At 48.6% G+C, this 22467-nt stretch overlaps 1 protein-coding gene across 5 annotated transcripts in view; it reads left to right on the top strand.

Annotated features, from left to right (window-relative positions):
* The window catches only part of LOC104331265 (contactin-4), a 354067-nt gene that overhangs the window by 328588 nt on the left and 3012 nt on the right, over positions 1–22467 (top strand). For 4 of the 5 annotated variants that reach the window (XM_075432604.1, XM_075432605.1, XM_075432606.1 and 1 more), the window contains 10 exons: positions 7646–7821; positions 10311–10431; positions 13345–13503; positions 14251–14400; positions 15525–15595; positions 17878–18112; positions 18646–18761; positions 19853–20039; positions 20592–20704; positions 22240–22408. In XM_075432604.1, coding sequence (XP_075288719.1) covers positions 7646–7821; positions 10311–10431; positions 13345–13503; positions 14251–14400; positions 15525–15595; positions 17878–18112; positions 18646–18761; positions 19853–20039; positions 20592–20704; positions 22240–22408 — 1497 coding nt within the window. The remainder of the gene's footprint in view (positions 1–7645; positions 7822–10310; positions 10432–13344; positions 13504–14250; positions 14401–15524; positions 15596–17877; positions 18113–18645; positions 18762–19852; positions 20040–20591; positions 20705–22239; positions 22409–22467) is intronic. The other variant, XM_075432608.1, reaches the window with a different exon arrangement.

The following is a 22467-nucleotide window of genomic DNA, read 5'->3' as shown; positions in this document are numbered from 1 at the left end:
AATATCTCGTACCTCGACTGCAGTTCAGCTCTGAATGAAGCTGAGAAGGAAACTGCTGTCCTTGGAAGCGGATCTTCAGCAGCTAGATGGACAGGTTACTTTGGAGTGCAGACACAAGGAAAAATACCTAAACTCTCCTGTTAAAAAAAACTTGCCCACACTAACAGAGGCTACCTAAGAGAAAGGGGCTCACGCGATGTGTTTAAAAATAATTGCATGTTGCCCACGCCGCTGTGGTTCTGATGTGGCAAGATTTAAGCCGAGCAAACTGCGAGATGAGGACCCTGTTTCAGGAAAGCAATTTTAGCATGTCCTAAATGCCCAGCTCAACCGAGTGTATTGCTGAATCGGAGTCTCCGCCCTTCCAGGAAAGGGCAAATGTTCCACCCCTCCTTTCCTTAATCCCTGTTAAATACGTGGCCGTGTATCCCTGCCTTCATTGCCAAAGATCGGCGCTGCCTGATTACAGGGAAAGATCTAGACCACTAACTACATACATTTCTAAAATCAGAAAAGTGGGTTTAGTCCAAGCTTAAATTCTCTTCTCTAAACTGATAGTGTCCCTTTCGCTTGGAATGAGATTACATTTTATTAGGCTGAACTACCATAGTACACACGAGAGGATACTGTAAGCTCTGCAAAATTTTCTGTTCAGAAACGTGCCTTATAACTCAGTTACTTGTCTTGCAAGGGCACGTGTTTAATAGCTGATTATGTGGAACAGAGGAGTTAAATTGGCATAAGAAAGAGCCACAGGCCTGTTGCTGAAAGCATATATGTGACTCATCAAAGCTCAAGTCTGTGATATTGTAAAGGCCAAATATTGTAAATACTTGGCCTTTCCCCGTTTCTTTTTAATCTTAGCTTTGGCCATGCCCCATGAAGTACTCAAGCAATCTGTGAAGATAGCTGTAGTTCGCTATGCTAATTCGTGCTACGTGTTTAATTGTTTACCGGTTGTTAATCTCTTTAGTTCAGGGTCGTATTTTCTTCTCCTCAGCGTTTCTCATAGTGCCTGCTGGTGCCCAGAGCACTAAGAGCTTGCAGAAGTTTAGCCAGTCATCACGTCGCAGATGCTTTTGACTTGACAGTCTCGGATAAATGTTTCATTCACAAACAGAAGAGAAAGAAACATCAGAGCACGTTGGAGTATTTATGGATTGGCCTTTGATTCTTCAGTTGCTCCTAGAAAACAGATGATTCTGCCTCCAAGATTGATTTTTATTATCTCCAGACATGATTTGCCTTGAAATCAATACAATAATGTAAAATGTCATTGCAGGTAGAGGACATTGATCTGCAATGCATTTATTAACTCCCCCTGATAAAAACCAAAATGATAACAGTAAACATGCTGGTATTCTGAAAAGAGAAAAAGCGAGTCCTAAATCCTCGAGTTACAATTTATCTAGAAGAAAAACATACTTTAAAATCATGTATGTGAAATGGTTTATGCAGATAAGTAAAAAAATGTAGGTGGATCTTTAACATTGTAACACTAATGGCTGCTAAAGAGAATTAGGTGATTAGATGGTTAATCAAACTTGAAACTGCTGCTTATCTGCCTAGGTCCGCGTAAGGAGTATCAGCAATGGGAATGGAAATTCAGCCCGAGGAAAAGCAGCGCTCTGTCTGTTTGCTCTCGTGTTGGATGCAGCCGTGTGTGCTTGGCATCGCTTGCCTTTGTCTTAGCTGCTTGTTTGAAGCATCTGGTAATTGAACATAAACTCTTGCACTTGAGCATTCATGCTTGAACCTGAAATTACCTTGTCATCCACACTGGCTTTCATTAAACAGCTAACAGATGCCCTGGCGTGCTCCTATCGCAATCCGTGATGCGGCGAGTCAGAGCCTCCTATGCAGAAATGGCTTCGGTCTATATGGTCTCCTCTGGTCCAGCCTGGAATAAATGTCCTTCCCTCTGCGTTCTGCAGCAGCCGCTCGGGCCGTGACGCGTCTGAGCCGTTCGCTGCTATGTAACTCAGACGTGCCTTCTGAGTATAATGCGCAGGGTACTAATATTTCTTATGTACTTGAAGAAAATGTACATATCCCTCAGCAAAACCAGACACTGCACTTTATTTTTTTCCCATTTAAAGAACCAGACCGTGTTTCTTCTGTCCGTAAGCAGCTGTTGCAGTTTTCGCTAGCTGGTTTGTGTCCATTTGCAATACAAATGTAATGTCCCTTCCAAAGCCATGAATATTTACAACAGACTTTTCCTATTTAGGCGAAAGAGTAAAGGGGAGAAGGACATGTGCTGCAGACCTTCAGTGGAGAATCTTTTACAGAATTTCCATTAGTTTGCATTAACCAAACCTGGCAGCATGAAAGCGTGAACAAATCTTGAATAAAGTGAAATGGGCAAGGCTGGAAGAAAAAAGGAAGGAATAAGCCTGTGCAAAATCTTGGAGAATTCCTTTGTAAGTGTAACAATCTGAAGGCACCGTTAAGTTTTGGGTAGAGTTCTGATTTATTCAGGTTTTTACCCTTGATAAATGTGTCAAAACCCGAGTATTCCCTTCTCTTTGTTCTCCTTTGACCTCCTTCTCTGTGCCAAGCTAGATGTCTAAACAGGCATTTAGGCATTAGGTGCACAGGTTCCAGAACACAGCATTCAAAATGCTGACGTTATCTCTTTTCTGAATTTGTCTCCGAGATGCTCAACTCCACCGGTTTGAGGCCAACAACAGGAACTGTATCTCCTGAGCATGTTGCAGTTCAACCTTTTATTAGAGTAAAATACTCTGTATGCCTTCTGCAGCCAGGGCTGGCAAAGCGTATCTCATTGCTAAGCACTTTGACAGCCTCCAGTGACAGGCACGGCGGTTAATAGCGTGGCTGAATCCCTTCGCTGCGGAGCTGAGCACACAGCCCCCACAGCTGGGGCAGACTGGAAAGGAGCACGTTTGGGAACAGGACACCAAGCAGCCATCGAACGCAGTCGGGTCTGCCTCTCTCCGGGTGCAAAAACCCTCCGGGGTCGGTTGAAATCTTGCCGATGGGCACAAGACGTGTGACATCGCTTCTGGCTTTGCCCTGGTCCTCTGGTATCATTCAAAAGGTATTTGCATCCTCTGGGCTGACCTATTTTTTTAAAAAAGAAAAGCATTATCTCCGAGTGTCAGCCTCTGATTCATTTTATGTCACTTATGTCATGCCACTGTGGGTTGCGTCCCGCTGTGTCGTGTCCTCCGGATCGATATGACACCGCACGGCACTGCGTGAGCCACAAGAAGCCAACGCGGCGATGCAAAGCTGTTTATCCTAAACAAGTAATCCCGCCTAATGGACACCCAATCAATAGACAATCAGGGTGGGATGGTTTCTTTTCAGATTGGATAATTGTTGCCCTCAGACCGTACCCGCGATGGCTGCAGCCTGCCGGTTTGCAGCTCGGGGATGGAGCACGGCTTCCCGAAATGAGCCGTGAAACGCAGGCGGCACTGACAGCTAATGATGGGCTCCTTTAGCAGGGATGAGGGGTGAAAGTGAAGAAATATCAGCCTTCCTATAGATGGGAAGTGCTGCTCAGCTCCATTTCTTAGAACAAACTGAAAGCTGGCAAGAACACTTTGTTAAAATCTCTTGTAATATAAACTCAATACATTAAGTCGGTCAGAAATACACCAAATTATTTCTAATATGCTGCAGGTATAAAACTAAGGGATGTAACGCAGGACAAAAGTAGGTAAGAAAAGCTCAGATAGCGTCAGTGCACCCTGCTAGTGAGGCCGGGGCTGGTGGCAGTGGCATCCCGACCTGAGGACCATCCCCGTGAGCTCTCACGCTGCTCAAACCGTCTCGGCTCCGACAGCGAGCTGCAAGCTGAGCCGCTCCGTGAGCTGCCAGCCTGGCTGGCACGCAAGGAAAACCCCATAAAACAAAAAAGTGCTGTTTCTGTCGCGCAGAAAGTGTGCTCCGGGAGTGAAAGGAAGGCTGAGGGAGCTTTCCTGCTTCCCTGAGCCTTCAGTGACACCTACAGACAGCCACCAGCCAGTCTGCCGAGGGCACGGCCCTGCGTGTGCAGGGTGGTCATTTTGTTCCCTGTTTTATTTGAGACTGAAAAGCAGATTATTTTACCTCCTGATGACAGAGGGCTTTTCATCCCTTGAGAGCATTCCCACTGGCATGCACTATTCACTTACTCCTCCTCTAAAAACTTGTCAGTAATGCCAGATGAACTTTCTCGGAAGTGATCCCGAGCAATGCTGCTTGTTTTTTGTCTGTTCTTTCTGCAGGAGGGCTGGGAGGTGCCAGGCACCGCTTCCCTCTGGGGAGGGCTCGGAAACCTGCAGGCAGCTTCAAGGGGTGACGTTACTGTTGGAAATTCTTACCCTTTATCTGCAACTGAATCTTTCAGCCTTATTTTTAAAACTATATCAAAATGCACCTCCAAAGGTGAATATCATCTCAAAATATCACCGAATTCACTATTACTTTTTTTGATTAACTGTGCTTGGCAATAGTGCCCTTACCAAGCAAAGATGTCTAAGGAAAATAACCTGTGCTTAGGGGGGACAGGACAGTAGCGGAGCATGAAGATCAGCTCTCCCGTAGTATCTGTCTCCCCGGACTGCCTCTCTTGCCTTGCAAGTGGACAATAAATACATGAGTAGCCAGCTCAGAAAAAAAGTCATTGTTCTTTTTAATTTTGACTTGGATGCTAACCAAAACGATTTTGGCATCATTAAAGCACTCGCCGTAATTTAAAAAGTGCCTGATGTTGCAGGTTTTGAAAATGCAGATCTGATAATTGTGGTTACCACTTGGCTGCATACGGCCAAGGTGTGCCTACACTCGGCTGCCCTCCGTTGGCTTCTGGAGAGCATTTTCCGTTTGCTGCTCTGCTAGGGTTATCAGAGGGGGGGAGGGGATGTTTTTGTTTTTCAGCTTTCCCAGTCCTTGAGATGAGATGGGTAAGCATTCTCCTTGGGGTGATTTGTAAAGTGCATTGGTGGGGCTCGCGCTCCTGCTGAGCACGGCTTGGGTCAGAGCCCTCCCTGCGCATCGTTTGTCACCAAGCTGCATCGCGCGTTCCCGTAACCCGGTACGTTCAGCTGTTAGATTGCGACGCTTCCCGACGCGATTGGATTGAAACCTGATTTTCAGAGCCACCGGGCACTTGCAGTTCCTACCACATCCGCAGGAGCTGTGCCGAGCTGCTCTGGAAAGCAGGTCTTCAGCAGGCACCCATGTTTCATTCTTTATATGTTTATAAACTCTATGCATCACAGCAGGAAGCATCAGTTTTATGGTGTGGACTTCTCGCCTCTTGCAGAAAGTGCCGTGGAGGCGAGGGTTAGCTACAGCAAAACCTCGGTGCTGAGGCTCGTTAAGGACCACAGCTTACCCGGATCATTGCGGGACTCGTGTAGGAGAGCTCAGGGCTTTGTGGGAGGCACCCATTTCATCTCAGAGTCAAGTCCTTCATAAATATTTCATACGGGCTCTGAGCAGGGCAGAAGATGAACTTTTCATGCCGAGAGGAATTTCAGTAAGTGATTCTGTGCCTGAGCCCCGCTGCAGGTGCGAGCGTTTCTGTAGCATCCCGAGCTTGGGCTGCTCCGGGTCGTCTTGAGTTTTGGTAGTAGCAATCCCAAGTGACTGTAAAATCCTGATGCATCAGTTATACAAAAACAATGTCAGAAGTCTAGGCAATAATTAAATATTATTTTAGTGATGTGCACTTCTACTGCTTATATATATATATTATATATTCTGTGATTCTGTGATTCTGCTTATACCTGAGAAATTTCAAATACTTACATTAATTAGTTAAGCCTTATAACACCTACTGTGGTTCTGCTAAGAGTTACTCGATCTTGTTAGAAGTGAAACCAAAATACAGACTAATTATAATTTGTCCAAGATGATATAGCCAGGTCCCTGAGGACTTGATCTGAAGCATATATGGTTAGCGATTAAATCTTTTTCACCACCTGCTGTACACTTTTGGTTAAGGTCTTTGAAAACCCGGGAACGGCTTCACATCCCCTGAATTTTGGTGAGTAGTTCTGCCCAGTACATATCTTTGTTGCTGTATCCTTATTATTTCAGCACAGAATTAAGTAGTCGGCCAGTAGTCCCTCGAAGAAGTAGGTACGATTTTGGTTTCGTATACCAGAGAGTGAATAATGCCCATAGTATTTTAGCATGACAGCTGTGGAGAACAGACTTTTGGAATAAGCAAAAATATCTATCTGTATATGATTTTCAGACTTTTGGTCTCATTGTTAAGCAATATTTTTTCTCCTTTTCATTTCCTCTGAGGCCCTGTAGAAAAAAACTATGGCATTTTTGTCAACAGAAATGAAAGACAAATGCTAACTTTAGAGGCAGAGGGAATTCACAGGCACAGATGAGGAGCTGAAGTCTGCATAATGTGTCATGGCTCATCTTTCTGTGCCACCATTTTGTTCATACTGCACAACTAAAGTGAAAAATAGACAATTAAACCAGTGGTAAAGGATCCCTGTGAACTCCAGCTGTGAATAAGGGATTAGTCCTGAAGCCCACGCTGGAGCTGATAGGTGCTGCTGCCCATATTTAACAGACAGAACTTGCTACATCACAGGTGTCCACAGGTTTGGGGGCTTTTCTTTGTAAATGTTGTGCTTAGGACAATGCCCTTTCTCAGTTTCTTCTGCTTCACCTCCCCAAAATACTTGCTCAGTTCTTGCACGCCAGGTCAGTGACATCTCGTGTAAGACCACAGAGGTCCTAAAAAGTGAGTCAGTCTGACCTAGTAACTGACCCAAATCAGCTTCACGTCAGGCAGAGCAGTTACTACGCCCAGAGCCACTCTTACCCCCAGACCCCTCTATCTGTCGTCACTACAGGGCATGGCTTATTGGGGCAGAGCTGTGGTGTCCGTGGTGTGGAAGGTTTGGCTGGTATCACTCATCATCTCCACTTATTCTTTGTGTGGACCTACCTGGATTGAAAATGTAAAACCATCCGTCAGACAGAGAACATGGCCAGCATTCTGAACAAACACCGACTGTTCTGTAAACACAACGTACAGCAATAATGTTATGTTTAATCTTTCGCATTAATCTTAATAATGTTAGTCTAATCTTTCCCTTTCCAGGTCCAAGCAGGTATCACTTATGTTTTTAATATACCCTTCTTCATTCCAGTTTTGGAGATTTTACATTGAGAGAGCTTTCTTAAGGCAGCATTTGATTTAGGAACAATAAAATAGTTTTTCTGATAACAATGGTGAGCAACGTATGACTGTGAAACGCAGCTTTGAAGTAAGACAATTCAAATAAAATATCTCTGATCTCCAGGCTTTTTCAAAATATTATTAACCAAGCCGTTCAGATGTGCTGCACTCTTTTCCAGCCTTTTCTTTTCTCCTTGTTTGTTAGGATGGTGGCTAGAAGAGAATTCTGGAGGATTTATTAGTGGTGTTTTGATCCAAGAAAAAGGGAAAGGTATCAGAGGATAAAATCAAAGATGTGATAGTTCACTTGTTGCATTAAGGATCTTCCTCAGTGGTCACTGCAAGTTTTTGAAGTTCTGGTGGCAATGCTGCAGACTGCTTAGTATCTCTTCCAGCTCTACATGTCTCTCCATCCCTCAGGAGGACAGGGTTAACGCTTTTATTTTCCCACTTTGTTTTCTGTGTTGTTTGTAGATCCAACCCGGGTCATGGTGTCACCTTTCAGCATGGATGTCACTGTTGGAGAAAGCATTGTCTTGCCTTGTCAGGTATCTCACGATCACTCGCTGGACATCATGTTTACGTGGTCATTTAATGGACACCTGATAGACTTTGAAAAAGATGGGGATCACTTTGAGAGAGTTGGAGGAGTAAGTATTAATACTAAAGCAGTCTCCTTACAGTAATAAAAGTAGGTAACATAGAAAAGGGCTACAAATAAAAGGAATGGACTTGACAGAAGTTAATAGTAGAAGATGTTTTCTTGTGTTTTATAGACTGAGAAGATGAACATTGCCAGTATAGTGCTTCATTACAGTTGGTGTAGAATTGGTGTGATTTGTTAATGACATAACTTAAATCTGCTCGCATGAACGACGCGTTCACATTGCAGTGCAATGTATGTTACAAGACCTATAATACGTTTTCTCATTGCAAAAAACTGCCTTCTCATTCAAGGAAGATGTCCACGATAGTTTTTCTCTTACTATAACAGTAAGAAGTGTAAAATATAACAATTGCAGAACTTTATATTTACACAGAAAATAGTGGGAAATCAGAGGATAGTCTCCAATTTGTTCAGGCAGTGTTTTTTGGCGTGTCTGTCTGACTCTGTCCTCCTTTTGTGACCACATGCTTAGAGTAAGTATTCTTCCTCTACACAAAATAGCCTGCATAATATTACAGATGTCACCGACCGTCAGAGAGGACATTTCTTTTCAGTGTTATCTGTGTACATTTCCTGGCGATGACGTCGGTATCTTCGGGTTGTGTGTGTGTTTTTTTATGGGAAACCCAGTCAGTACCCACTGACATTGCAAATTCTTGCGATGTCCAAAGAATTATTTATTGTAAGGTTGAAAACATGATGTTCACGGAAATCTGATAGCTAGGAGAAGAGTCAGGTGTGAAATGATGGTTAGACTGCCCATTAAATACAGCCCTGGCCACCGCCGTTGGTCAAGACCATGGTCAAGTGGCAGGTACAGGGAAGAAAAGGTCGTGAAGGTAGGAGTTACTTCGCTTTGATAGGTGAGGGGAGATCTGCTTGGGTCACTTGCCATTTTCTGCCTCTCCGGGGAGGTTTAGGACCAGAGAGCCCGCAGCGAGGTAAGGGTGCCCGTGATGATCCTTTCCTGCTTGATTTCCCCTGCCTGTACCTCAGTTGTGAAGGGCAGGTTGTTTCAGCTTTTCTAGTAGTTTCAGATCTCCTGAAGCTGCTGTAGCGTGGATTTTGGGAGTCGGGGAAGGTCAGTGCTATAGGAGGCACTTCAGGACTCTGTTTCTTAGAAAAGGGGTTCGCATGAGGAGGTAGCACAGCTGTCAGACCTGCCCCAGCTGCTCGTGCCTTTCTTCTGACCAAACATAATTTCCAAATCATTTCTACTGAAAGAGGAGAAGCAATTTCACAGGCTATGCCTGGAAGATGGGTAAAAAGTTTGCTTTCCTGTGTAACCATAACATTTTCCTTTGCAGTTCAGGTTTCATCTAATTTAGCCTGTTGCGTATCTGGCAGGACTTGGGGAGTTTAATTTCTAACTTATTTGCAGTTTAAAGATGTCTTCTCATCCTTCCTGATGATTTTTTTTTCCACTTCTATTGGGTGAAGGTAGCAAAAAAAAAAAGGGGGGGAAGAAATGCAACAAATTTTCAGCAGAGGTAGAAAACTGGGAAGGGTTTTGCGTGTTGCTCTGAGGGAGGTTTTACACAGCCACGTGCTCTGCTGGGTTTCAGGCAGACTGGCAGTCTGTGTTTACATTTGTCAGGAGTGAAATTTAATGCTGAAAGGAAAAGGAAATACAATTTACAAACCTTGCTGTTATCCCTAAAAAAAAAATCATTAAAAGCTGCACTTAAAGATTGATGCCTGGGGTGCACAACAGCAGCGACGGCTCTTCCCGACGACTGCGCCTGATGGGCCTGCGAAGCTGAAATTACAAACTTTATTAATATTCTTCAGTCAGAAAGCCACAATCACAAGGTTACTGTGAGATTTCTAATGTATCGAATGCTTTGCATCTGGAGAAGAATTTAGAGAGAGTTTTCTGCTTCCCATACGTACAGAAACATAATTAGTTCTATTCAACAGTTAATCAGACATGCACTTGGCGTTTGGAAAACAAATTGCTGCTGTTAGGTGATGCACGATTTCCTCGGAGAGTGCTCTTCTCGTGATCTTTAGCACAAAAACGCCGGGCAATCAAAACGCTGGCAGTAGTACAAAGCCGTGAAACCACTGCAGATGTCTCATAATTTGGGCTGGTTTTCACTTATGAAGTCGATGTAGACACAACTTGGGCATCTGAGTAGCAGAGAGGCTATAAATTGGATAGCCAGAGAGATAAAGAGGAACAGGAGCAAACCTGTCCTACATAAGCTTTGTCACGTCGTTTTAATGGGGCAACTGCTTAACGGACCCAACCCAGGCTCCCCTGCCCCTTGCAGGAGCTGTAATTTTAGGAACGCTCCCGCTCTTATCTTCAAGGCAGACTCACATAATTTTAATAGGCCACGGGTTGCATTACTGATGTTTTCATCAGCCAGTGTAAAGTAAATCCATTAGTCACAGTGTCCTTCATGTGATAATGATGTTTAGCACTCATTAAAAAGTAATTGTAACCACTTTTCCCTACTTTATCAGCAGGATTCAGCTGGTGATTTGATGATCAGAAGCATCCAGCTGAAGCATGCCGGGAAGTACGTCTGCATGGTGCAGACAAGTGTGGACAAGCTATCGGCTGCTGCAGACCTGATCGTAAGAGGTATTTGAATTTTCTTACTGTTGCTGCTGTTGTAAAATTTTTTCTTTCCTATCTTCTGCTGCTGGTAAGACAATTCCTGGGCTCGGAGATATTCACTGGGATCTCAGCATCTTGTAATTAATCTTAACAAATATGCTCTAAGTACACGCTGGGGTTCAGAGGAGGTTTTCAAACAGTGCTTATAAGGATTCTTTCCTATGTACATACTCACACAGCAGACACACAGCACAGATAAACACACTAGACCATGTTCGTGTCCTGAATGCCAGACTTGCACCGACTGAGCTCATTTATGTGACAACCTGTGCAGCAGAAACAGTATCCAGCTTATTCACTGCGTTTCTGCCCAGCGGTATTGTTCCATTTCCAGAACAAGCATGATCTGGAAACTTCACTGATACTTCAAGATCTGTTCATACCATGCACAGGTGGTCTGTAAATATGACTTTGACAGAGATGCAGTTAATTACCCTGAGCCTGGATCTTTCCAATAAATACGATTTATTTTTTCCTGCTCGTTAGCTTTGAGAAAGCAAACTTTGGTGCTGCTCTGTGCCTGTTACCCTCAGTTCTGACAGATCCGCCAGCAAAATCATGGTTTGCACGTTGTCCATGTAATGTAAGTTCTCAGGCAACTCAGCGAAAGGAGGAGAGCGTGAAAAAGGAGGAAGCAATTCCCTCTTTATCAGAGCTGTGCCAGAGTAAAATGTGCGAGATTAGGCCCTGACCTTCCATTGAGAAACGTGCCCTTGTCTGCAGCTGGGCATTTCTGTTACCCTCCGAACATCCTTGTGCTTTTTTCCGCGTTTCCCCCGCGGGAGTCTGAACGCAGACGTCCTTCGCCACGCGCCGTGCGAAGGGCTGGGCCCCTGGCGGCAGCGAAGCCGCTGCTCTGCTCCCCAGGAGGTTGCTCCCCGTTGCACGGACCCTCGGCTTTTTGCTGCGGCATGATTTCAGATGAAATCTTTTTTCGTTTCGCACAAACATTTCAAAACAGCCTGCTGGTGGGCGCCTCGGTTAGGTAACTTCCTTAGTGCTGTCTCTGTAAACAAACAGGAGGAACATTAAATTCTCACAAGAAAATGACCTTTGATGATAGAAAAAATAGCAATCTTGTCACTCCCTGCAAACATCAGTGGGGATGTCTCCATCCAGGCCAGCGGTCCCACGGCTGCACCTAGAGTTGTGCTGTGCCGCCTCACCGGCTGCAGAAGAATTAGGAAATATCCCTGGGCTGAGAGGCTGGAGGGGCAGGCGGGTAGCTGGCGCATAAATACAGCCTTCAGAATAATTTTTAGAAATTTTTAAAATATTGGAGTTCTGTCAAAATAATGAGAGATTAGATACTAGAATGAAGATCAGTTCTTGATGTCAGGGAGTATCAGAAGTAAGCCCCAGCACCAGTGCACACAGATCACAGATCACTTGTTCGAGGTGGGATTTTTCACACCATCGGAACAGGAGAAGCGCGGGTCTGTCGGCAGCCCAACAATAGTTGGTAAATCACTAACATTTTTCCCTCTCTTGCCCTACTGCAAAGAAGTACAGAATCACAGAATGTTCGGGGTTGGCAGGGCCCTCTGTGGGTCACCCAGCCCAACCCCCTGCCCAAGCAGGGTCACCCAGAGCAGGCTGCACAGGACCTTGTCCAGGCAGGTCTGGAATATCTCCAGAGAAGGAGACTCCACAGCCTCCCTGGGCAGCCTGGGCCAGGGCTCCGTCACCCTCAGAGGGAAGAAGTTCTTCCTCGGGTTCAGCTGGAGCTTCCTCTGCTCCAGTTTGTGCCCATTGCCCCTTGTCCTGTCACTGGGCACCACTGGAAAGAGTCTGGCCCCGTCCTCCTGACACCCACCCTGCAGATATTTATAAGCATTTCTAAGGTCCCCTCTCAGCCTTCTCTTCTCCAGGCTGAACAAGCCCAGCTCCCTCAGCCTCTCCTCGTAGGAGAGATATCGGGGTACATCCCGAAGGGTTGGGGATAACCATGGTTATTCCAAGGCATGGAGTGAAGACAGTTTGTTTCAGCCTCTGACAAGCAGTGGGAGTAATTTGTGACAGATCCAGTGAAATCTCATTTCTCTGGCGCAACTTGTGGTGGGGGAGCGAAGGAGCTGGCTGCTCCGTGAGGCTGCGTTGCGTGGCTACTTCCCCCAGCAAAACAATTTAAAGGTTTAATTTCTGAGAAATTAAATCTGGCTAGACTTGCTGAAACTTTCATTTTAAGGACAGGATACTGGAAGGTTTCCGGGTATTTTAGGTATTTAAATATGTCCATCTGTCTGAATATCGTATGAGAATTATTTTAGTCTGAACAGTGGATTGCAGGAGGAGAGTTTCCTTTGATGGTGCTTTTGGGGAAAGGCTTCACCTCAGGTACCACTACTGACAGCAGCAGCCATATGATGCAGGAGAGATGTTCCCTCTCCGATCGGTACGTCCTTCGGTGCTTTACTGGTTCGGAGGAGCTCAGTGGTGAAACAGAAAATCCTTGTCCACACTCGGACATGATGCTAATTACAGGCAGGTCCTTTGTTCTTCACCATCCGAGCTGCAGCCAGAAGTCATGTTTGTCCATGGGCCAGCCCTGAAGGAGCAGAGGTGAGGTGGCAGAGCTGGTCCCGAGCACGGCAGCGAGAGACGTGCTCTGACGGGTAGCTCTGCACGTCGCAGCACGGCTGCTCACGTGGAGGCACCTGGGGCTGCGGGTGAAGCTGGTCATCGGGAGGTTGTGCATCTCCTCCACGCGTCCCGATCTCGGCAACGCGAGCTGCTGAGCCGCAGCTGGGGCTGCGCTTAACTCCTCCACAGGGACTCGGTTACCTCTGTCCTGAGTAAAGGGAAGAAGACCAGAGTGCTCCTTCCTCGAGTCACCACGAAACTCCTAGCACCCCTGTCCTGCAATTCTTCCAACAGGTCCCCCAGGTCCACCAGAAGCTGTGACCATAGACGAAATCACCGACACCACCGCTCAGCTGTCCTGGAGGCCGGGAGCAGACAACCACAGCCCCATCACGATGTACGTGGTACAAGCCAGGACCCCCTTCTCGGTGGGATGGCAGGCGGTGAGCACAGGTGAGTCCGTCACCTGGTTCCTGGAGAGCTCTGCCGATGGAAGCCGCGTCCATCGGGACCCGCGCCCGGGCCGAGTCGAGCAGCTCTGCACCCCGGGGCGAGAAGCAATTTCACTGGCTGCAGAGCGCTGCCCTTATTAACTCGTTTCAAGTTGGGCAACCCAAAGATTTAGGGTCCAGTCAGTGCTATTACTCATCCGTTTTTCTCATGAATGTTTAAGGGAAAACAGAATGAATTCCTATCTTTTGTTGCCGCGCTGGAGATATACAGCAGTAATTGTGGTCTATGAAGACATCCTTCAGGGACAGACCGTGTCATCGGGCCTGTCTTTAAGTAGAATTATTTTCCTGATAGAGGGAGAAATCCCATGATGTAATTGCTCATTCCGTCAGAGGTTAATTTTGTTCCAGCAACCATTTAATAGAGGGAACAGAGTATTTTAAAAAAAGAGAAAAATAAAAAAGCCTTTAATAAAAATAAAACCCCTTTGTTTTCAGAAAGTGACAATTTAGGAGAAACTCTTTAATAGCAGGAATTTCTGTGCCAAAAGCACAATATTTTAATGCTGCCTCTTTTAATTCTTTGCAGTTGACAAAATGTTAGAAAAATGAGAAAAGGTTTATCAGTCCTTACTCACATGGCATTTACGTTGATCCCTCACTGTGACGAGGATCAGATGTCTCTGGCCTTTGCTCAGCAGTCCTTCGTACTTCCCGTGGCTTTCCTTGACCTGTGGCTGTCTCCCAGTTCCAGACATCGTCGACGGCAGGACGTTCACAGCGACGGTGGTGGGGCTGAACCCGTGGGTCGAGTACGAGTTCCGAGTGGTGGCTGCCAACCTGATTGGGATTGGAGAACCCAGCAGACCTTCAGAGAAGAGAAGAACTGAAGAAGCTCGTAAGTGGTGGTGGGCACCTGAGCTAAACCTTGTGGAATAGGTGCTGATCGGTGCCGACGGATGTGTTGCACTGGAGGAAGCTGAGGAGCAATTTCCTCCCTCACAGCAGGTTATTGGTGTGCACAGAACAGGCAGGGGAGGTTGTGGAGCTCCTGATGGGCTCCTCCGCTCACTCCATGACTCCTGGAGTAGAGGAAGGCTTCATGCCCTTTCCCTGAAGAAAGCAATGATTGTCCAAATACAGGTATTTGGGCAAGTTTTTTGGAAAACACTGCCCAGTATCCACTGATGAGAGGGGTGAACTCTGAGAGCAGTCCCTCTGGTTTCCCATGATCAATGTGATGGAGCGCAGGCTCCAGCACCTTGAGAGCAGGAGTCTGAGCTCCACAGCTGGAGAGTCAGCAGGCCCTGGATGCTGGGAGCTTCTGTGGCTCTCGGAGTACCTTGGACCTCACCCTGTGGGCTGTCAGCGTTGGAGCGACCACCTTGGGCTGCCCTATGGGTTGGACCATTTCATGGGCTTACTGAAGGGCTGTCTTCAGTGATGCTCTCCCAGACACACCAGTGCCTTCTGGAACCACACCACACCTTCAGGCTGCTGCAGACAGAGCTCAGTGGTGACCTTCAGCAGTGCCTGTGTTCAGGGGCTCAGCACAAGCTGCTGGCCTCGAGAGCTTCAATGCTCCTTGGTGCTGTCCCTTGTCTTCTGACCCGGCAGAAAGAGGTCACGGCAAGGCGTAGGCTCGGCGTGGTGGCTGCAGGGATACGTGCCTCGGTTGTGGGAAACCCCTGGTAGGTGGCTCCTCTGTTCTGTTATAACCTGTAAAGGAACAGAATATGAAATATGAAAATAAATAAAAGCCCGTTTTTATGGAAGATAAATGTTTGAACTAAACAATTAGTGACTGAATACACAAGTTAATTGACATAATTTTAATATACTATTATTGACATACTTTTAATGTGCTGTTTGCCATGGCAAATTAGTCATTTCCTAATAGCGTTTCTGGCACCCAGCAGGGGAAGGCCAGCAGAGTCCTGCGGCTGCGTAGGTCTGTTTCGTTTTAACGCGCTTCTCTGGTTTCAAAGTCGCCACGTGCATCTTCTGCATCTTCTTTTGCAGTTCCTGAAGTGACCCCAGCTAACGTCAGCGGTGGCGGAGGGAGCAAGTCTGAGCTGGTCATTACCTGGGAGGTAAGCGGAGTCTGAACCGAGAGGAGAATGAATGCAGTCCCTGTCTAGATGAGCCCTTTCACCCCGGGCCCCAGTGAAGCTTCTGCAGATTTCAAAGGGTTTGCTGTAAAAAAGCCCAGATAATGTGACAGAAATAGCCCGGCTATTAAAACGGAGCCCAACGCTGTCCCCCAGCGCAGGCCCCCACGCTGCTGCGACGCGAGCTCAGCTCCGCTGCCCTCTGCACATCCGCACGCAAGGCAGGGCACAAACCCCTGCGGGATAAAGCGGTTGGTGCGGCCACGCGTGGCACGTCCTGACCCGGCTGAGCGTTGCTGCAGGTGGCTCCCAGCCTTCATCTCTCCTACGAGGAGAGGCTGAGGGAGCTGGGCATGTTCAGCCTGGAGAAGAGAAGGCTGAGAGGGGACCTTAGAAATGCTTACAAATATCTGCAGGGTGGGTGTCAGGAGGATGGGGCCAGACTCTTTCCAGTGGTGCCCAGCGACAGGACAAGGGGCAATGGGCACAAACTGGAGCAGAGGAAGTTCCAGCTGACCCCGAGGAAGAACTTCTTCCTTCTGAGGGTGACGGAGCCCTGGCCCAGGCTGCCCAGGGAGGCTGGGGAGTCTCCTTCTCTGGCGATATTCAAGCCCCGCCTGGACAAGGTCCTCTACAACCTACTGTAGGTGACCCTGCTTGGGCAGGGGGTTGGACCAGATGACCCACAGAGGTCCCTTCCAACCCCAAACGTTCTGTGATTCTGTCCCCGCGCCGGCTTGTACGGCAAGCAAAGAGTTACGAGTTAGCACAACGCAACCCATGCTGGCTTTCGTCGCTGCTAATGAAAGCCAGCAAGAGGAGATACAGAGATGAAAAATTTTTAATATTCCTTAAGGCAGTCGGGGTTAGAACTTTAGTCATTCGTCTGCTCATATTTTCATGTTATGATGCGATGCAGCTGGCATATTTTTCCTAATAATGAACATCACTAGACATGCTAACACTGCCACTTAGCACTATTTCTGACCAAGCTGGCAGAATCAATCGCCACAGATATTTTTAAGGTTATTAAAAAACTATAAATGGGTTTTTGTCCTTACCACACAGCTCTATGTGCTAAATTTCCTCCTCCGCTGGACTAATTAGCTACGCCATGTCTGCTAAAGATACTGCAATACATTTCAACAACACACATGGCAAGAACGTCAGCTGTGGCTTTGAGTTGTAATTTGCACAAAATGTAATTTGTATTTTGATAGAAGAGTCAGTTTACACTTTTAAACGTTCAGAGGCTTGTTCTTTATGGTCTGCTGTCGTTTTTGAGCCTTACAATGCAGAGTAAGAAGCAGTTACCAAAAGTAACCCCTGCACATGCTGAAGTGCCGTGGACATCTGCGGGATAGGGGCCCATAACTGCAGATTATTTCACAGAATCACAGAATCACAGAATAGTAGGGGTTGGAAGGGACCTCTGTGGGTCATCTAGTCCAACCCTCCTGCTGAAGCAGGGTCACCTACAGCAGGCTGCACAGGACCTTGTCCAGGCGGGTCTTGATATTTGGATGCATGGACGCTCTGGGTTCCGATGTGGCTCTCAGGGGGCTGTGAGCCTGAGAGGAGGAAGAGTCAGGGTGTCCAGAAGTGATCTGGAGGTGACAGGTTGTTTCTGCTAGCTGTTACCTAGCACTTGCCTGCCCTTCTCCATCACGTTCATGACAAGTTGCTCCCTGTGGTCTCTAGCAGGTCACGTCACACGGGATGCGGGTGGTCGGCTGGCCTGCTCCGGGTCGCTGCGTAGCAACGGGCCAGCGAGGGACCCACATCCCCGCGCTGGCTGGGACATTGCCAGGATGCGTTCTTCAGGGCTTCACGTGCCATTGCAAGAACATGAGAGCAGCTGCTCCTGTACTGGGAAAGCAGGAACCATGTCCTTGGTTCACCCCACCAAACCTCAGCCTCTCAGTCATTGCAGTGCCGAAAATCACGTCGTTACTGGAGGCTCCATCTAGTCAGGGCAGGAGGGTGGGCGCCTATGAAGATGAGTTAAGCCTTAGGCGAGGTGTCTTGCAGAGGTGCTGCTTTCCCCCCTGACTACGGGGAGCTGGCGGAGCAGCAAGGCTCTAGCACAGACGGGACGGGATGAATTCAGGTTGGGTGTGAAGGAGGACAACAGCCGCCTCCCGTCTCCAGGGCTCCGTTTGGGACAGTAGAAGGACCGAGAGCGATAGCCAGAACACAGACGGAGAGCTAAACGCGTGCCGTTGCTGAAAGTGCCCTCTCTCCCGCGGTCTGCCTGCCCACAGACAGTGCCCGAGGAGCTGCAGAACGGCGGCGGCTTCGGCTACGTGGTGGCCTTCCGTCCCTTCGGCACCGTCAGCTGGATGCAGACCGTCGTGGCCTCCCCGGACGCCGGGCGATACGTCTTCCGCAACGAGAGCCTGCCGCCCTTCTCGCCCTACGAAGTCAAAGTCGGGGTGTACAACAACAAGGGGGAAGGGTCCTTCAGCCCCGTGACGGTCGTCTACTCGGCAGAGGAAGGTAGAGCCAGGAGCCCACCCCACCACCTCTCCCTCCTCCCCGCCGCTGGTCGTGGGGAGGTCGGCCGGGTCTGAAAGGGTTTAGTATCCACCTTGACATATCCTTTGATACCTAATTCTTGCTCTGATTTATAATAAATGGCAAGCCGTGATTAATTCTTTTGATAGTCATTAAAATAACATTTATCGTAATGAAATCTTTTGATATTAATGGAAAAGTAATATGTAATCTGGAAAGAATTCCACTGAGATTTGGTATGAATTAATGTCCACTGATTAGAAAATGTTCCCCCTTGTCTTAATTGCAGTACATGCTATCCTGGGTTGGGTTCAGTAATGGTATCTTATTATTTCTTAGGCAGAGGAGCGGTGCTGTCTGGCACAGGCTGACAGGCCATCGCTTTGAAATGCAGAAGTTTGTTTTCACGGCACGCCTCTTTTCTCGTGCAATGAAAAAAGTAAATCCCTTGAAGTTCAGGACTAACTGAACATAAAATTGGAAACTCTTCAGTTTATTTTTAACTCTTTATGCAGAGCCAACGAGAGCCCCAACCACTGTTTCGGCCAGAAGTCTTTCTGCCTCAGACGTCGAAGTTTCTTGGGCTCCCCCTCGGGAGAACCAGCACAAAGGCAGAATACAGGGCTATGAGGTACGGAAACGACGCTTGGCATCATGTCAGGGATGCCTTGAGGAGATGCGGAGATGCGTCACGGGCAGTCGTTGTGGTGCTGCCGTGGGGCGGGTGGGTTCCCGGGCCGTATTCACTTCCTCTCCTCTTCAGCACGCGGAGGTTTCTCTCGCATGGTAAACAATGAGATGGCTTTCGGTGGGTGACCTGGCTGAAGGTGGAGAGCAGAGCTTGCTGGTGGATGACAGGGTGACCATGAGCCAGCAGTGTGCCCTGGCTGCCAAGAAAGTTAATGGGATCCTGGGGTGCATCAAGAAGAGTGTGGCCAGCAGGTCGAGGGAGGTTCTCCTCCCCCTCTACACTACCCTAGTGAGGCCCCATCTGCAGTGCTGTGTCTAGTTCTGGGCTCCCCAGTTCAAGAAAGATGAGGAGCTGCTGGAGAGAGTCCAGCGGAGGGCTACGAGGATGCTGAGGGGACTGGAGCATCTCTCCTACGAGGAGAGGCTGAGGGAGCTGGGCTTGTTCAGCCTGGAGAAGAGAAGGCTGCAAGGGGACCTTAGAAATGCCTCTAAATATCTGCAGGGTGGGGGTCAGGAGGACGGGGCCAGACTCTTTCCAGTGGTGCCCAGTGACAGGACAAGGGGCAACGGGCAGAAACTGAAGCAGAGGAAGCTCCATCTGAACATGAGGAAGAACTTCTTCCCTCTGAGGGTGATGGAGCCCTGGCCCAGGCTGCCCAGGGAGGCTGTGGAGTCTCCTTCTCTGGAGATATTCCAGCCCCGCCTGGACGCGGTGCTGTGCAGCCTGCTCTGGGTGACCCTGCTTGGGCAGGGGGTTGGGCTGGGTGACCCACAGAGGGCCCTGCCAACCCCTACCATTCTGTGATTCTGTGATTCTGTGCATGTGCTTCCGTGGGCAGGCAGTGGCTGAGGTCCTGGGGAGGGAGCGCGGCAGCCGGGCTGGTTTCTAGCAAGGAACAGGAAGGGCTTGTAACAGGGTGCAGGATCAGTCCCTGTGGCTTGGCAGGCAGAAATGCCAGAGTTGGGGCTGGAAACGACCGGGCGCTGCCAGCCCGGAGCTGGAGGGAGACCCGTACCTGCTGGGCTTCTCAGGTCCGGTGCTGGAGACACGACGAGAAGGAAGAAAACGCAAAAAGGATTCGGACGGTTGGCAACCAAACGTCTGCCAAAGTCAGCAACCTGCGGGGCAACGCGCTGTATCACCTGGCAGTCAGGGCGTACAACACGGCCGGCACCGGCCCCTCCAGCGCCGCCGTCAACGTCACCACCAGAAAGCCCCGTGAGTGTTGGCGAGGGCGGGGGGCTCGGGCCTGGGAGGGTCTCTGCCAGCACCCTCCAGTCTGAAGGAGCTGTCAGACTTTTTTTTTGTTGCCAGGTTTTTGTGCAGAAGACTTTACCAGCCTTTTTTTATGTTTTGGTTTTTTTGTGTGTAAGGCTCTTCCCCGTGTTAGGTAAGCAGAGCATGCAAAACTGAAATCACAGCTGCGCAGGAAAATTAAATATTTATCTCATCGTTCGAAAGAGCTTTTTTCTCCTGGTCTCAGGCATGTTGAGCAACTGACTGAATCCTTTTTTCATGTAGAGCACTGTGTTGTGTCACACTTTCCGTGGCCTGGAGGACACAGATCAGTGAAACAGCTCGTTAGCTTTCTGGAGCAAAAGGACTGTGGGCGTGCTGGGCTGTGGTGGTAGAAGCCTCACTGGTACTGGGAGGGATCCAGCTGGGAAACGGTGCTCCTTAGTGATATATTTATATATATATATATGTATATATTTAGTGTGATATGTGTATGTGTATATTTTGATGTGATATGTGTACATTTTGGTATAGCACCGAGTCAGCCCCCCGGGAACATCATATGGAACTCATCCGACTCCAAGATCGTTCTGAACTGGGACCAGGTGAAAGCGCTGGACAACGAGTCCGAAGTGAGAGGCTACAAAGTGAGTGTTTCGTCCGGCCGGGCAGCACGGCCCTGCACCACCTCGCTCCGCCGCCCTGGGCCTGCAGCGCACCCGCACTGAGCTCCGCTGTCGCTGGGTCCTGGGGTTGGGCTGGAGGGAACACTTCCACGAGCCCAGTGTCAAGCTGGGGGTTGTAGTAAGACCAGACGAGGTGTTTTCATGGTACTTGCAGGGTTTTCCACGTTAAAATTGGAGCATTCCTCCAAAAACAGAGGCCATACCTGTGTAGAGTGAGCATGTTCTGCCGGCTCCTGGCTTTCGTCCACGCGAGCACCCGTGCGGGTCTTAGCCCACGGACCTTCCCCTCTCCTGCCCTCGGAAGCTCCCGCCCGCAGGACTGCCCTCCTGCCTCTGGTGGAAACCTTCCAAAGGCTGGAACCTCCCAAACCTTCCAAAAGCTGGCTTGCAGATAAATAAAATGCTTTTTTAATAGCCCCCATTTTCTTCAGAAAGCAAAGCCAAAAGGAAAAGAAAGAGAATCCTCATTAGTCGTGGTTTTAATAGGGTATAATTTAACTGGAGGGAAATCTTGGGAAGAATTCAGCTCTATCACCTTACACAAGGGTTTAATTTGGCCCAGAGAAGACATCGGTGCACAACTGCCAGCCGTTGCCTTGGGGGTTGAGTTGTGCAGACGCTTTCCACCAGAGCTTGGAACGATGAAGGACCTGGACGTTTGGTTCACAGTCTGAAATGCCGCGGGCGGCAGCTTTGCGAGCCGGCGCCCGCTCTGCTGAGCTCCTGCGCTGACTTTGGAGGAGCCTCGGTGCGCGGCGGCGGGTTATCTGAGTGAGGCCTCAGGGGTTTTAGTCAAAACCTCAGATGAACCTCAGCAGCTGGGACCAACCTTTCACTACGTGTTACAGGTTTGAAAATCAAATGAAAAAGTCAATTGAAAGAGGGCGAGAGAGACTTATCACCCTGAAAAAGCAAAGTCCATCTGTCGGGTTTCTAAAAAGTCCTCTCGTAACTTAGGGTAGCACAGCCAGCCTGATTTCTTTCCTGAATCATAACAAAACATTTCCCACTTTTCTTCTTTTTTCCTGGTAATCTTATATTGTATGTCACGATTTGTGATCAAAACTAGTAGAATCCCCAGATGTTAGAAGTAATTCAAAAAAGCCGGTTATGCTGGCAAGCCGTTTGTGCACTGCACCGAACACCCCAACTCCGTTTCCCGAAGAAACACGATGCGGAGTTTTGGCCTCTCTACATGAGCCTTGGGGTTCATTTTGGCTTCATCAAGCTGAAGATTTGGCTGAGGGGCTCTGCCGGCTGCCAGGGCCATGTCTGGTGCTGTGCATCGGCATCGCCCTCCTCCCGGTGTCACCTCCCTGCCCGGGCACTGTCCCCACAGCAAAACCCCCGGGGGGGGGTCTGAATTCCCCCCACCCGTGCCCAGGCGTGTGTCTGGGCATCAGAGGCAGGCAAGGGGCAGCAGCAACTCTAATGCCCGTCGGGCAGCGGGCGTCTCTGCCCTTTCTGCCTCCTGTGCTCTCTCCCCTTCGCCGCAGGTTTTGTACAGGTGGAACAGGCAGAGCAGCTCGTCCGTCATAGAAACGAATAAAACCTCCGTGGAGCTCTCCCTGCCCTTCAACGAGGACTACATCATCGAGATAAAGCCGTTCAGCGACGGCGGCGACGGCAGCAGCAGCGAGCAAATCCGAATTCCAAAGATGTCAAGTAAGGATGGGGGGGAGGAGGGGGGCCGGGGCAGACCCCGCTGGCAGGGCAGACCCGCG

The sequence above is a fragment of the Opisthocomus hoazin genome, chromosome 11, assembly GCF_030867145.1.
Source record: "Opisthocomus hoazin isolate bOpiHoa1 chromosome 11, bOpiHoa1.hap1, whole genome shotgun sequence".
Classification (NCBI taxonomy): domain Eukaryota; kingdom Metazoa; phylum Chordata; class Aves; order Opisthocomiformes; family Opisthocomidae; genus Opisthocomus; species Opisthocomus hoazin.
Note: the sequence above shows the minus strand (reverse complement) of the source record. Positions and strands in the feature narration are given on the sequence as shown.